Source organism: Orcinus orca, chromosome 9 (assembly GCF_937001465.1).
Source record: "Orcinus orca chromosome 9, mOrcOrc1.1, whole genome shotgun sequence".
Taxonomy (NCBI): domain Eukaryota; kingdom Metazoa; phylum Chordata; class Mammalia; order Artiodactyla; family Delphinidae; genus Orcinus; species Orcinus orca.
Window position 1 is genome coordinate 11,899,908 of NC_064567.1, and position 12,003 is coordinate 11,911,910.

Below are 12,003 nucleotides of genomic sequence, written 5' to 3' on the forward strand. Positions count from 1 at the left end.
CTTTAAGCGATATTTTAAAATCTGCCACTAGAGAAAAAAGATACTTGTTTTATTTACAAACTCGTTTTTTCCAAAGAAGACCAGTTTATACAAGAAGCTGTTGTACTGTCTTGAATTTGCTCAGTGAGTCTCCAATCACCGAGGCGGCTCGTGAAAAATACCTATTTCTGAGTAGTCCCCAGGACACTCTGAGCTCAAAATCTCTAGGTTTATTAATTTGCATTTAAATAAACAATTAAGCACAAAATGACCCTGGGTGTTTCCACTTCTGCATCAGTCCTGGGATCCACTGCTTGTCCTTGAGAAGGGCAGCTGTCAGCTGGAAGCACAGCAGAGCGCTGTCTGGTGGTGCGAGAGCTGGCCGCAACTGGCAGGGCTCTTAGAATTTAGGGAAAAAGGGGAGACAGTCTGTATTTAACTCAGGAATAGTGACAGGTCTCACAGTAGCCCAATAAAAGGTCATCAATTGCTTTTATCAGTCGGAAGGTGGCAAGGCCTCTTCCTTGTTCCCTTTCCACATTGAGGAACTTTCATCAATGTACTGATTTACTTTGATCTAGTTCCATATAGTATTTTCCTTATTAACCCTTTTTGCCTGTCACTAATTTACCCCCTAAGTAAGCGTTTCCTTTTGACCATCTAGCTGGGGACTCTCAACCCGACTTGGACTTACAAAGAATACCACCCTGTCTTGGTTTCACAACTACTTTTTATCCTCATGGGGTTTGTCCCAGATCTTTGCCACTGTGTCACACACTGTTAGTAGCCCAAGTGCCCGCGAAGCTTTCATTTGGGGGGTGGGGTGGGGTGAAAGGAGTTTAGACCAGTCAGGCAGGTGCCGAGTGAGGTCATTCTTCATCTTGGGCAGCAGGGGGAAGCCTTTCCTTAGTTTTTGTTAGACTTAAGCGGCTGCACTGTCAGTGTGGCCACCTGAGGGGGCGAGAAGAATGTGGGTAGTGATCAGGGGATTCGAGGGGAAGCTGGGTGAGAAGAATGTGGGTAGTGATCAGGGGATCCGAGGGGAAGCTGGTTAGTTACCTGTGTGCCTTTCTCAAGCTGTGTGTTGGGACGTAGGGAGGAGATACGCAAAGAACACCTATGTGTAATTTTTGAAAACTTTCAAGTACGTTAATTGACCCATTTGAACCCAAACTTTGTCTCCTAATTTCCCCAGATGAAACTGAAATCTGAAGAGGCTAAAGGGTGCGGGATGTGAGGAGACAGGGCTGGGACCAGCACCCAGGCTTCCTCACTTAAGTTCCGGGGGCTCCGCTGGGCACTGTACCTGAGCCGCTGAGGCCCCGCTCCTCCGGCAAGCTCATCTCCTGTAGCCAGACTGCGGGGCTCCCACCCACGCTCTCTACTTACATCTGTGGACCTTGGGCAAGTTACTGAAGCTTTTTAAACTCCAGTCTCCTTATCTGTAAAGTGGGAATGATGATGATGATAAATAAAATAACATCTCCCTAATGGAGCTCTTGTGAGACATAAATAATACACGTAAAGTTTTATCACGATGCCTGCCTATAGTTAGTAGAGACGTCCGTAACTGGTGTTTTCACAGAGAGTACTGGTCTAGGGGTCTCTCTACCACACTGGTTCCCAAGCTCTGGCATCCCTCAGGATGACTTGGAAGTCTTGTTAAAAGCAAGCTGCTGGGCTCCATCTTAGAATTTCTGACTCAGTAGGTCAGGGGTCGGGCCTAACAATGTGCATTTCTCCTAAATTCCCACGTGATTCTGGTGCTGCTAGTCGAGGGAGCACACTCTGAGAACCAGTCTTCTGGAAGGCTCTTCCTTTCTTCAGTACATTTGCCTCCACTCCTAGCTCATCGTTCATTCATTCATCCGATCGTGGGGTGCCTACCTTAGTCCAGCTGTTGTTTAATCAGTAGGATTCCCAGGACGAGTAAGGCGAGATTTCTTCCGGAAGAAGCTCATGGTTGAAGGCCAAGGTAGATACATCCATATACATTCAGCAGCATGAGAAGAACTGTGATAGAAGAAAGCATGGAAGAGAAGGAAAAATCCTTACTCAGACCAGAGGGTCCACAGAGGGTCAAAGACTTTTCTGAAGAGGGTGAAGGGGTGGGTGGGAAGGGCATCAAACCAGATGGACCAGTAGTGCCCAGAGCTAGAGGTCAGAGGTCCATGCTTGTTGGAGGAAACCCCCAGGACTTCTGAGCATTGGAGCACAGCAGGGGAGGGGAGGGGTGAGGAGACCAAGGCTGGAAACATAGGCAGGGGCAGAGCAGGAAGAACCCTACATCTCCACGATGAGGAACTTGCCTTCTACTTTGAAAATGTGAGAGATCAGGAAAGGTATTAACCAGGAATCAGATAACGGGCCGGACCTCTCTAAGCGCAGGGTTAGAAGGCGGGCAGGAGACCAGCATCCCTCAGGAAGTGCTGTGAGGCAGGGGATGAGCTGGAGAGACGGTGAACAGCAGAGCTGATGGACCATAGCTGCAGCTGGAGAGCCCATGAGATGGGGTAGGGGAAGCAGGGGCTGGGCTTTGGGAGCAGGCAAATAGGGACTCAAAACTCCAGATCTGGGCTTCCCTGGTAGTGCAGTGGTTGAGAATCTGCCTGCTAATGCAGGGGACAGGGGTTCGAGCCCTGGTCTGGGAAGATCCCACATGCCGCGGAGTGACTGGGCCCGTGAGCCACAAGTACTGAGCCTGCGCGTCCGGAGCCTGTGCTCCGCAACGGGAGAGGCCGCGACAGTGAGAGGCCCGTGCCCCGCGATGAAGAGTGGCCCCGGCTTGCCACAACTAGAGAAAGCCCTCGCACAGAAACGAAGACCCAACACAGCCAAAAAAGTAAATAAATAAACAAATGTGGGGTTTAAAAAAAAAGAAAAGAATTAAAAATTAATCAATACAATCATAAATAGCATGTAGGTCAAATAATAAAGCATAATTAAAATTAGAAAAAAACCACCCCTCCAGATCTGCCATTTGCTGGATGAGGGATGTGGGTAAATTAATAACCTTCTCTGAACCTCTGTTTCCTCATCTGTACTGCTGGAATAATAACCACCCCAGAGGGGAGAGGGAACTAAATCTGAAAGTGCCTATAAAGTACTCAGTATGGCATATTCATGTCAGTACCATCACATGGGGAGAACAAAAGGCAGATTTCTCAGGAGCCTGAGGGATGGAGACCAGGGAGCTCTTGTCTTCCTCAGACACATGAGATGGTCGTTGGGAAATAGGGGCCAATGGGGTCACCTGCTGCCAGGAGAGAACATAAGCTGGGGCTTGGAGGGGACTCAGAAGAGGCCAAGGTGATTGGCACAGGTGCTTCCCTAGGTGTGGGTAGCGGTGAGACGAAGTGTGGGATCTTACAGACCATGCCTACGTGTGCACATCAGCACTGCACTCAAGACCCAGAGAAGCACAAAGGCCGATGCAGCCTTTCCGAAATGGATTTTCCTCTAGAAAACCTCCCCCTGATTATGATTTTCTGGATTCCTTCTCTTTACATGCTGCTATACCAGTGTGCCATGGAAGACAGTTTGGGAAGTGGGGCGCTCTGCTCATCTGTAAGGGGTACAGCCCTGTCTGACCTCAGATGGGAGGAGATGTTTCCTGGAGTGAAGGGGCCGGAGGGAGCAGGTACAGACCTGGGCAGTTAGAGAAGAGTCACTTTATTAGCATAATGATGGCAGAGGGGCGGGGGCTTTCGCTGTTGTCAGCGATGGTCTGCTGAATCCAGTCCACATAGTTGCAGACCTTGGTGTAGACCCCGGGCTTGCCCTTCTGGGCACAGCCAGAGCCCCAGGAAACAATGCCCTGGAGCTCTCCGTTGCAGGCCACAGGGCCGCCAGAGTCACCCTGGGGAGGAAGCGGTGGGACAAGGTTTATAAAGAGAAGAAGGGACCCAGAGCCACACACAGTCTGAACCTTACGAGACCCCGTTCCTGTCGGCTCTGTGGTTCCACATCTCTCCACAGTGTGGAGAGACGCCACGCACACTAGCCTCCCTTGTTTCTCCACGGGACCACTGCCCAGGGACCTCCTCTACCAGCCCCACAGCCCCGGGCAATCAAATCCCGTTCCCAGGGGGCCTGTGTGTCTGGGCAGGGGTCTCAGAGTGCTAGGGTCAAGTCACCTGGCACGAATCATTGCCTCCCTCGAGGAAGCCGGCGCAGACCATGTTGTCAGTGATCTGTCCAGGGTACGAGGCTTCACACTCGGCCTGACTCAGGCACTGCAGCAGCTCGGGGTAGTTGACTTTGAGGGGCAGGAAGAGATCAAGGAAAGGAAAATGTGGGTCAGGCCAGGACGGGATGGCAATCCAGTGCTGAACCCTGAGGGCGGCCAGGAGAGGCCTCCAAGGAGTGATGGATTTCAACTCCCAGAAAGCTCACTGCAGACCCCTCCCTAGAGGTGCTAATAGCAAGGGCTACATCTGTCCTGTCTTTTGGTTCTCGGGTTCAACTCCTTGACACTTTGCATCTCTCTGGTACCCAGCAGAGAGCCCTTTGTGTAGTAGGCACTTGATGTGAATTTGCAGACTGGAAGCAAAGGGGTCCCAGCTCAGGGGATGCTCAGTTCTGGGCAATGTGGGTAGGTTGGAGGGTGAAGTCGTGAGGGTCCCACTCACCTCCAGAGCTCAGGGTGTTGCCCCAGCCGGAGATGAGGCACTGGGTGCCAGCGGGCGCATAGGCGCTGGGCAGAGCTAAGGTGGACCCCGGGCATCAATGACCGCAGGCGAGGAGAGTTTGATCAGCAAGATGTCCCTGTTCAGAGTCCAGCTGCTGGAGCTGGGGTGGCGGACGATCTTGGCCGCGTCGACGAGCTGCTCACGGCCCTCCAGGACGTCGATGTTGCGCTCTCCCAGCCTCGCCTGGAGGCGGCCATTGCGGGCGAAGCACAGTAAAGGCCTTTTGCCCACATCCCTGCGTCCCCCAGCGTTTTCCCTGCTCGCAGGTGGTGGTGTGGGAATGTCACAGGGCAGTAGAGGGGCAGTGGGGCAGGGAGGCCGTGAAGGGGTCCCGGCGGGGATGCTCCTCCGTTTGCTTTTCCAGCCGCCTTCCCCATGCCTCTCATGCGTTCAGTGCCGTGGGTGCCACCGAGCCACTTCGAGTTCCCCGAGCATCCTTCATCCTCTGCCACCTTGCGAACTACACGGGTGACTTCTACTCCCTCCGTTCTCGCTCTGCTAAGTACCATCGTCCCGTGTGAGCTAATCCAGCGCTTCTCAAAGTGCAGCCCCGGGACTGCAGCCTCAGCCTCAGCTGGGAACGCATTCTCAGTTCCCACCCCAGACCTACTGCATCAGAAACCCTGGGGGTGGGACCCAGCAATCTGTGTTTTAACAGGCCCTCCGGGTGATTCTTCTGCGCACTCAGGTTTGAAAGCCCTTGGTCTTGACAGTGATTCTCAGCTCTGCCCAGAGAGTAGATCTGCCAGAGGCAGTTATAAACTCACCAATACTCAGACTCTCTTCCTAAAAATTCTGAGTCAAATAGGAACTAGGCAACTGTTTTTATTGTTTTTGTTTTTTTTTTTAACATATCTCAGGTGGTTTTAACCTGTAGCCAACTGGCAAAGGTTACTCGGTGTGAGGTCCTTGCCTGCTTTTCAAGCTGGCCACTCCTACCGCAAAATGGTCCGTCCCTGCTTTTATGACCCGCTGTTTGATCTATTGATTTGGGGTGTCAGCGGCTTCCTATCAGGTGCCCCATTTTACCCGCAGCTCCTGCGAGTCAGCTGCCATCGTCAACTTCTTCTCTTCCCCATCATCGTTTCCCAACTTCAGCAACCCCTACACAGACCCCAGCTCCTCCAGAGGGCCCTGGGTGGTGGGCTTTGTAGCCAGGGGCCCAGCACTTACGACTTGTAGCAGTGAGCCGCGGACACCACCCACTGGTCACTGTTGAGGGAGCCCCTGCAGAAGTGGTAGCCGGAGTTCAGGGACACCTGGTAGGGGATAGAATGCGCTGCACAGGTGTAGCCCCCTATGATCTTGTCATCAGCGTCCGTGGGAAAAGCAACTTGAGACAGGAAGGGAGAAGCCAATTCAACAGGAGGGGTGGGGTTGGAGCCCAGAGCCCCGCGGCTGGACCTTGCTAATTAGGATTCCTGAAGGAGCACAGTGATGAGAGGGAGGCCACGGGGGAGCATCCCCAGCTTGTCTCACAGAGGTAGTTCTCCCGAGTTGCTCTGTGTGCCTGCAGGGCACAGAGCTAGGGACCCTGCAGGGGCTCGGGCCCAGACCTCCCCTGGGGCCAAGGACAAGAAACCCCCTCACAGTGCATTCAGTGCGATAGGGTCGGAATGGGGTCCTCTCACCCACCGAATGCTTCTTTCTCTCTCTTACTCATCACCAGTCTACTCCCCACTGCAATTTCAGCCCCGGCTTGTCATGATGGGATGGCCTAAGTAGGAAGATCTGACCGCGAAGCCCTGGCTGTAGCCAGCTCCTCCCGTAGCTCACATCTGCGCAGTGAGGCCGGCGACCCACTGCGCAGGACAAAGGTAGTTACGGTTATTGGCCAATAGAACAGTGATTTGCAGCTGTGGCTTTACATCCGGGCATCTGAAAACTACCTGGGAGGCTTAAAAGGTCAATGCATGGGCCACACCCCAGGCCAATTAATAGGGCTGGAATGAGTCATCGTTCCACCTCCCCAGGTGCGTCCGAGGTTAGGAACAGCTGCCGTGGAGCTATCCTAGAGCCTCAAGTCCTGGCTCATTTCACAAACCGTCCCCACCTGGTCTCCCTTTCGCGCCTCTCCCAACAAAGCCCCGAAACTGGTGGATGAGGGGGATGGGAGTGGAGTCCGGCAGCAGGTGAGAGAATGAGGCTTAAAGAGACCCCCAGAGTGGGAAGGAGGGGTGCTGGACAGGGAAGGTAGGATCTCAGCGCACAGGTAGAACAGGAAAGGTAGCAGGAATGGTGGAGCATGTATCTCTGCCAGGACAGGGGCAAATGGGGCGCAAGCAACGCATGGGACTCACCAGCAGCTCCCACAAAGGCAACGATCAGCAGTGGATTCATGGTGGAGAAGTGTAGTTGAGTGGCTGACGGAGAGCCTTTATACCTCCCGAGGAGAGGGAGGGCGTGTGTAGGTGAGGGTGGAGGGTCACCACCCCCCAGCCCCGTACAAACACACCTGCAGCTTTCCTTTTCCTGGAGTCCTGCTTGGTGCTTTGTGGCTCTGACTCTGTCTGAAAGGGAATCCCCAACTGCTTGGGCTTTTCTGTGTCTAAAGCCTTAAGACTAGCCTTCTCCTGATGCTTTGCGCTCCCCCTTAGAATCAACTATCACACCCGCGATGCAGTATGAGGGGAGTTTTGGTCAAAGTATCAGGAGTCACCTTACAGGCAGAGAAAATAGATATAGGTGGAAACCATTACCTCATACTCTAGGCTCAGATGTGTAGGTTGGATTCCAGTCCACATTTGCCCAAATTCAATTTGAATAAGACTCTGCAGCACTTGGCACTCTTCATTCTGAATTTTGGATTCCTTTGTCTATTTCTCTAAGACGTTCTCCTAGGACTTACCTGGTGGCGCAGTGGTTAAGAATCCGCCTGCCAATGCAGGGGACACGGGTCCGAACCCTGGTCCGGGAAGATCCTACATGCCTCAGGGCAACTAAGCCCGTGCGCCACAACTACTGAGCCTGCATTCTAGAGCCCGCGAGCCACAACTACTGAAGCCCACGCACCTAGAGCCCATGCTCCACAGCAAGAGAAGCCACCGCAATGAGAAGCCCGCCCACCGCAATGAAGAGTAGCCCTTGCTCGCCGCAACCAGAGAAAGCCCGGGCGCAGCAACGAAGACCCAACGCAGCCAAAAATAAATAAATTAATTAATAAAAAAAAAAGACATTCTCTTGGTTGATTTTTAGCTCTTGGCACATCAAGCCACTGGCTTTTCATTATGATAATGGTGGGTGGTTTCTGTGCACTTTACTATACCAAATGTGTGTGAGTCTTTCACGGACCCTTTTCACTTTATTGTCACAACCACCTATGGGGTTGCCATTTTATAGATGACAAGATGAGCTTTATAGAGGTGACGTAACTTTCTCAAGGTCACACAGCCAGTAAGCTGTAGAGATGGGATTTAAGCATGGCAGGCCAACTCCAGAGCCTGTAAACTCTACCACAGAACGTTTGGCTCCCCTTCCCTTTATTTGATCCTCACACAGCCTCATGAGTTGGGCAACAGATACCATTTTCTCCTTTTTACCAATGAAAACTCTAAAGCTAAGCGGTTAAGTGACTTCTCCAGGGTCACCCAGCTAAGGAATCCATGAATGACACCAGAACCTTTCCCTATGGAAGCTAAGTTCATTCCCACCATGTTGCTACATAGTGGAGTCTTTCAGATCTCCTATTGGTCTGAAAAGTAGATTTTTGTCAGATTCCAAATCGTTAGTTTCTCTTTAAAAAATACGTCCCTCCCCCAGCCCCCCAGCTCAGGTACTTCTCCTCAGCTCTTAGTCAACTCCTCCTTGGCCCCCCAGGGTCCTTTGCCAGCTCCAATCAGATTGTCAAATTCTCTGCTGTCTTTCCTCCAAACCCCCAACTCCTTCCCGCCGCCATTATTTTTTCTAAACTACGTATTTTGCCCATTGTGCAATTTCTCTTTATCCACTAAGAACTATTTTCTTGAATGGCGCAACCTGGGAATCACTGAATCTGGGTAGTGAAGGGGTGGTCTGTGTGATCCAAACACACTGAAGGGTGAGACAGAGGCTAGAGGCACACACTGGGCATAGGCTGGTTGGCTGCATGGAGTAGTCTGCTGCTCCTCCCCAGCCCTCTCCTGCTTCCCACCTTGAAGCAAGGAAGATGGGTACGTCTACTTGCATATTTTGTCTAGCCTTCAGGCTGATATAGAGGGGTGAATGGGGGAGTCTCTAGCAATTGAAGCTTTTTATCTGAAGATAGATTGGTTCCTATACTATAATGGTCTTTTTGTCCACATTGCAGTCATTCCTTGTCTCATCCCTGGGCTTATTAACGCTGCTTAAGTGACTCCAGAGTCTACTGACGAGTACTCAGAGGAGAGCCAGTAAGGAGTCTGGGAGGAATACCCACGTGGCTGTTATTGTAGCAGCCGTGACTTGTACCACGATACGCAGAGTTTAATAAATGACAGGTGTATTTACTTTTCTAAATCATATTAGATCCAGACTGAGCCCCACAAGTCAAGTTCAGTGGTAAGCCCAGTCAACTGAGCTCCCTCCACTCATTTAGCTTTTAAAAACTCTAGACTCTGTTGTCCATTTGGAAGGCAGCCAACTGGTCAGCCCACTTCCTATAGGCCGACCTGTCCAGGAGGATCTTCAAAAGGCTCCCAAGTCTCAGAACTGAGTGCTTAGTCCACACAGGAACCAACACAGCTCCAAACTGAGGACCGTCCAAGTTCAGGGCCACTGTGTTTGAGCAGGTTCTGGGCTTGCCTCTCTAGAACCCACCATATCTGTTCCCTTTCCCAGCCTGGGCAGGGTGGGGTGGTGGAGCAGAGGGAGCTGGCACACGTTTTGGGGCCACCATTCTCCTCAGGCAGAAAGGTGAAAAGCCTCTGTCCCCTCCCTGTTAGAACAATCTAGTTCATTTTTAATGGCCTTACATTGCCTGAACTCAAATGATTTTTGTACAGTGTTTCTCCAGGGAAGTCCACATGGCTTGGCAAATTTTTCTCTTTTCTGCTGAATCATATTTATTTACTCAATGTATTAGTTTGCTAGGGCTGCCATAACAAAATACCACAGAAATCTATTTTCTCACAGTTCTGGGAGCTAGAAGTCCACGATCAAGGTGTTCATACAAGAAACTTTCACATACTGAGGTATGGAGAAGTCATTCTGGCTTATACATGAGTTAATTTGAATTTTATGCTAACTGAAACAGCCTGTTTGTTGCCCATCAGACATATACTGTACATCTGCTTTAATTATTAAAGAAAAGGGCACATTGACTGGAAGTAAAAACGTCTATGTTAAAACATAAAATGCCTCTTTTTCTGGGACACCAGTGCTGATACTCCTTCGATGATAAGACTCCTTCTCAGGGACAAAGGACATACTGACTCACTGTACGTGTTGATCTGTTTTGTTTTAAACCTTGAAGGAATGTATCCCTGACTTGTTTAATGTTCTTTGTTCTGACAAGATATAAAACTGGGTTGAAAACCATGCTTCTCTGGAGCAGTTCCTCAGAGTTATCTGAGAGGCTGTCTTCTGTGCTATAGTTCTCAGTTTGACTCAAATAAAACTTGTTTCTATTCCTATTACAGATTGTTTATGGATTATTTTTGTCGACAGTGTCAACAGGGTTGTTTTCTACTGAGACTTCTCTCTCCTTGGCTTGCAGATGACCTTCTTCTCACTGTGTTCTCATGTAGCCTTTCCTCTGTGGGCACGTCCCTGGTGTCTCTCCTTTTATGACCTAATATTTTCTGATAAGGACACCAGCCAGATTGGATTAAGGTCCACTCTAATGGCCTCACTTAAATTATTTCTTTAAAGATCCTATCTCCAAATACAGTTACATTCTGAGGGACTGGGGGATAGGACTGCAGCATATGAATTTTGGAGGAACACAGTTCAGTCCATAACACTAAGTAAATATTTACTGAATTCCTGTGATGTTCCTGTAATTTCTCTAAGCGTCATGGAAACAGCATTGAAGAAGACACAAAAGGTCCTTGCTTTCATGGCATCTATGTGTATTTATGTGTGTTCGTGTCCACACATATGTAAGGAGGTATAGCTATGAGAGGCAGACAGTAAATTAAAAATGTATATATACATATATATGTATATATACATATAAAATGTGCATATAATGCCTACAGTTGAACAACATGGGGTTTGAAATGCACTGGTCTGCTTATACATGGATTTTTTTTTACAATAAATACTATAATATTACATGATCTCAGGTTGGTTGAATGCACAGGTATGGAACTTCGGATACAGAGGGCCACCTGTAAAGTTATACATGGACTTTCAAATGTGCAGAGAGTTAGTGCCCTTAATCCGCACCTTGTTCAAGGATCAACTGTATATTTATATCAGACTATGGTGATTAGATGTTATTAAAATAGGATAAAGTGATAATAAATGTGAGTAACTGGTGGCTGGGTCCACAAGTGCTATATTAGGTAAGAATGTCGGGAAAACTGTACTTTGGGGAGATAGTATTTGAGTTGAGAACCTGAATAAGAAGATGCCAGCCCTGTGAAGGTGGGGTAAGCAGGGCTTTCATCATTCCCTGCTGAGTCTATAACAGAAATAAATTGACACATACAACCACTGCTTTTTAAATTAAATTACCCTATCATCTAGCATGTAGATAGTTACCTTGCTATTGATTTTAGTTGTAAAAACTGACATTTAAAGCATGGTTTAAAGGATCAATTTAAAGGATCAATACACTGAAATATTCTTATAAGTTAATGTCAAGTATATTTTTTGACATGAAATATTGTTGGCTTAAGAGAATAAATGATAAAATACATATGATCTAATTTTATTTAAATGGGTGCTTTTAATTTTCCTCAGTTTAATAAACTGTGTATTTCACAAAAAAACATGCATTAATTTTGTTATTAAAATAGCTAAAATAAAGAGAAACAATTATAATAATAAATAAAATTTTCCCAGAGAGGGCAATACCTGACCTTGAGGATGGAATTGTTAATGGTAAAATTTCATGCATTACAGTGAGAAATACATTTAACTAGTAACTAAATTGTGTGTTTTGTCTCTACCAGGCACAGTGTGATGTGGTTTACATGGAAGACTTCATCTCATGCTTATAAAAATCCTCACGCCTTTCTTTTTTGGCATCATTATTATCCTTATTTTATATATAACAATATTATATATATGCATATGAAAATGTGTAACCTGTCAAGGTTACACCTGGTGATAAAGCAGTGGAGTCAAGTTTTAAGCTCAGGTCTGCCTGGGAACAGAAATCAAGCCCCTAACCACAGTGTTTTACTGCTCCTTAGGAGAAAAGTCTGCC

At 48.6% G+C, this 12,003-nt stretch overlaps 1 protein-coding gene and 2 gene segments (V, D, J or C); all 3 read right to left on the reverse strand.

Moving 5' to 3' along the window:
- LOC101273865 (T cell receptor beta constant 1-like) overlaps window positions 1-12,003 on the reverse strand; it is a 61,565-nt gene that overhangs the window by 21,719 nt on the left and 27,843 nt on the right.
- LOC117199257 (T cell receptor beta constant 1-like) overlaps window positions 1-12,003 on the reverse strand; it is a 62,055-nt gene that overhangs the window by 13,480 nt on the left and 36,572 nt on the right.
- PRSS2 (serine protease 2) lies at window positions 3,634-7,456 on the reverse strand. Its single transcript, XM_033432304.2, is given in 6 exon segments — window positions 3,634-3,838; window positions 4,116-4,237; window positions 4,611-4,697; window positions 4,700-4,890; window positions 5,844-6,003; window positions 6,971-7,456. Coding segments are annotated over 6 exon segments (792 nt in total). The 5' UTR covers window positions 7,011-7,456; the 3' UTR covers window positions 3,634-3,646.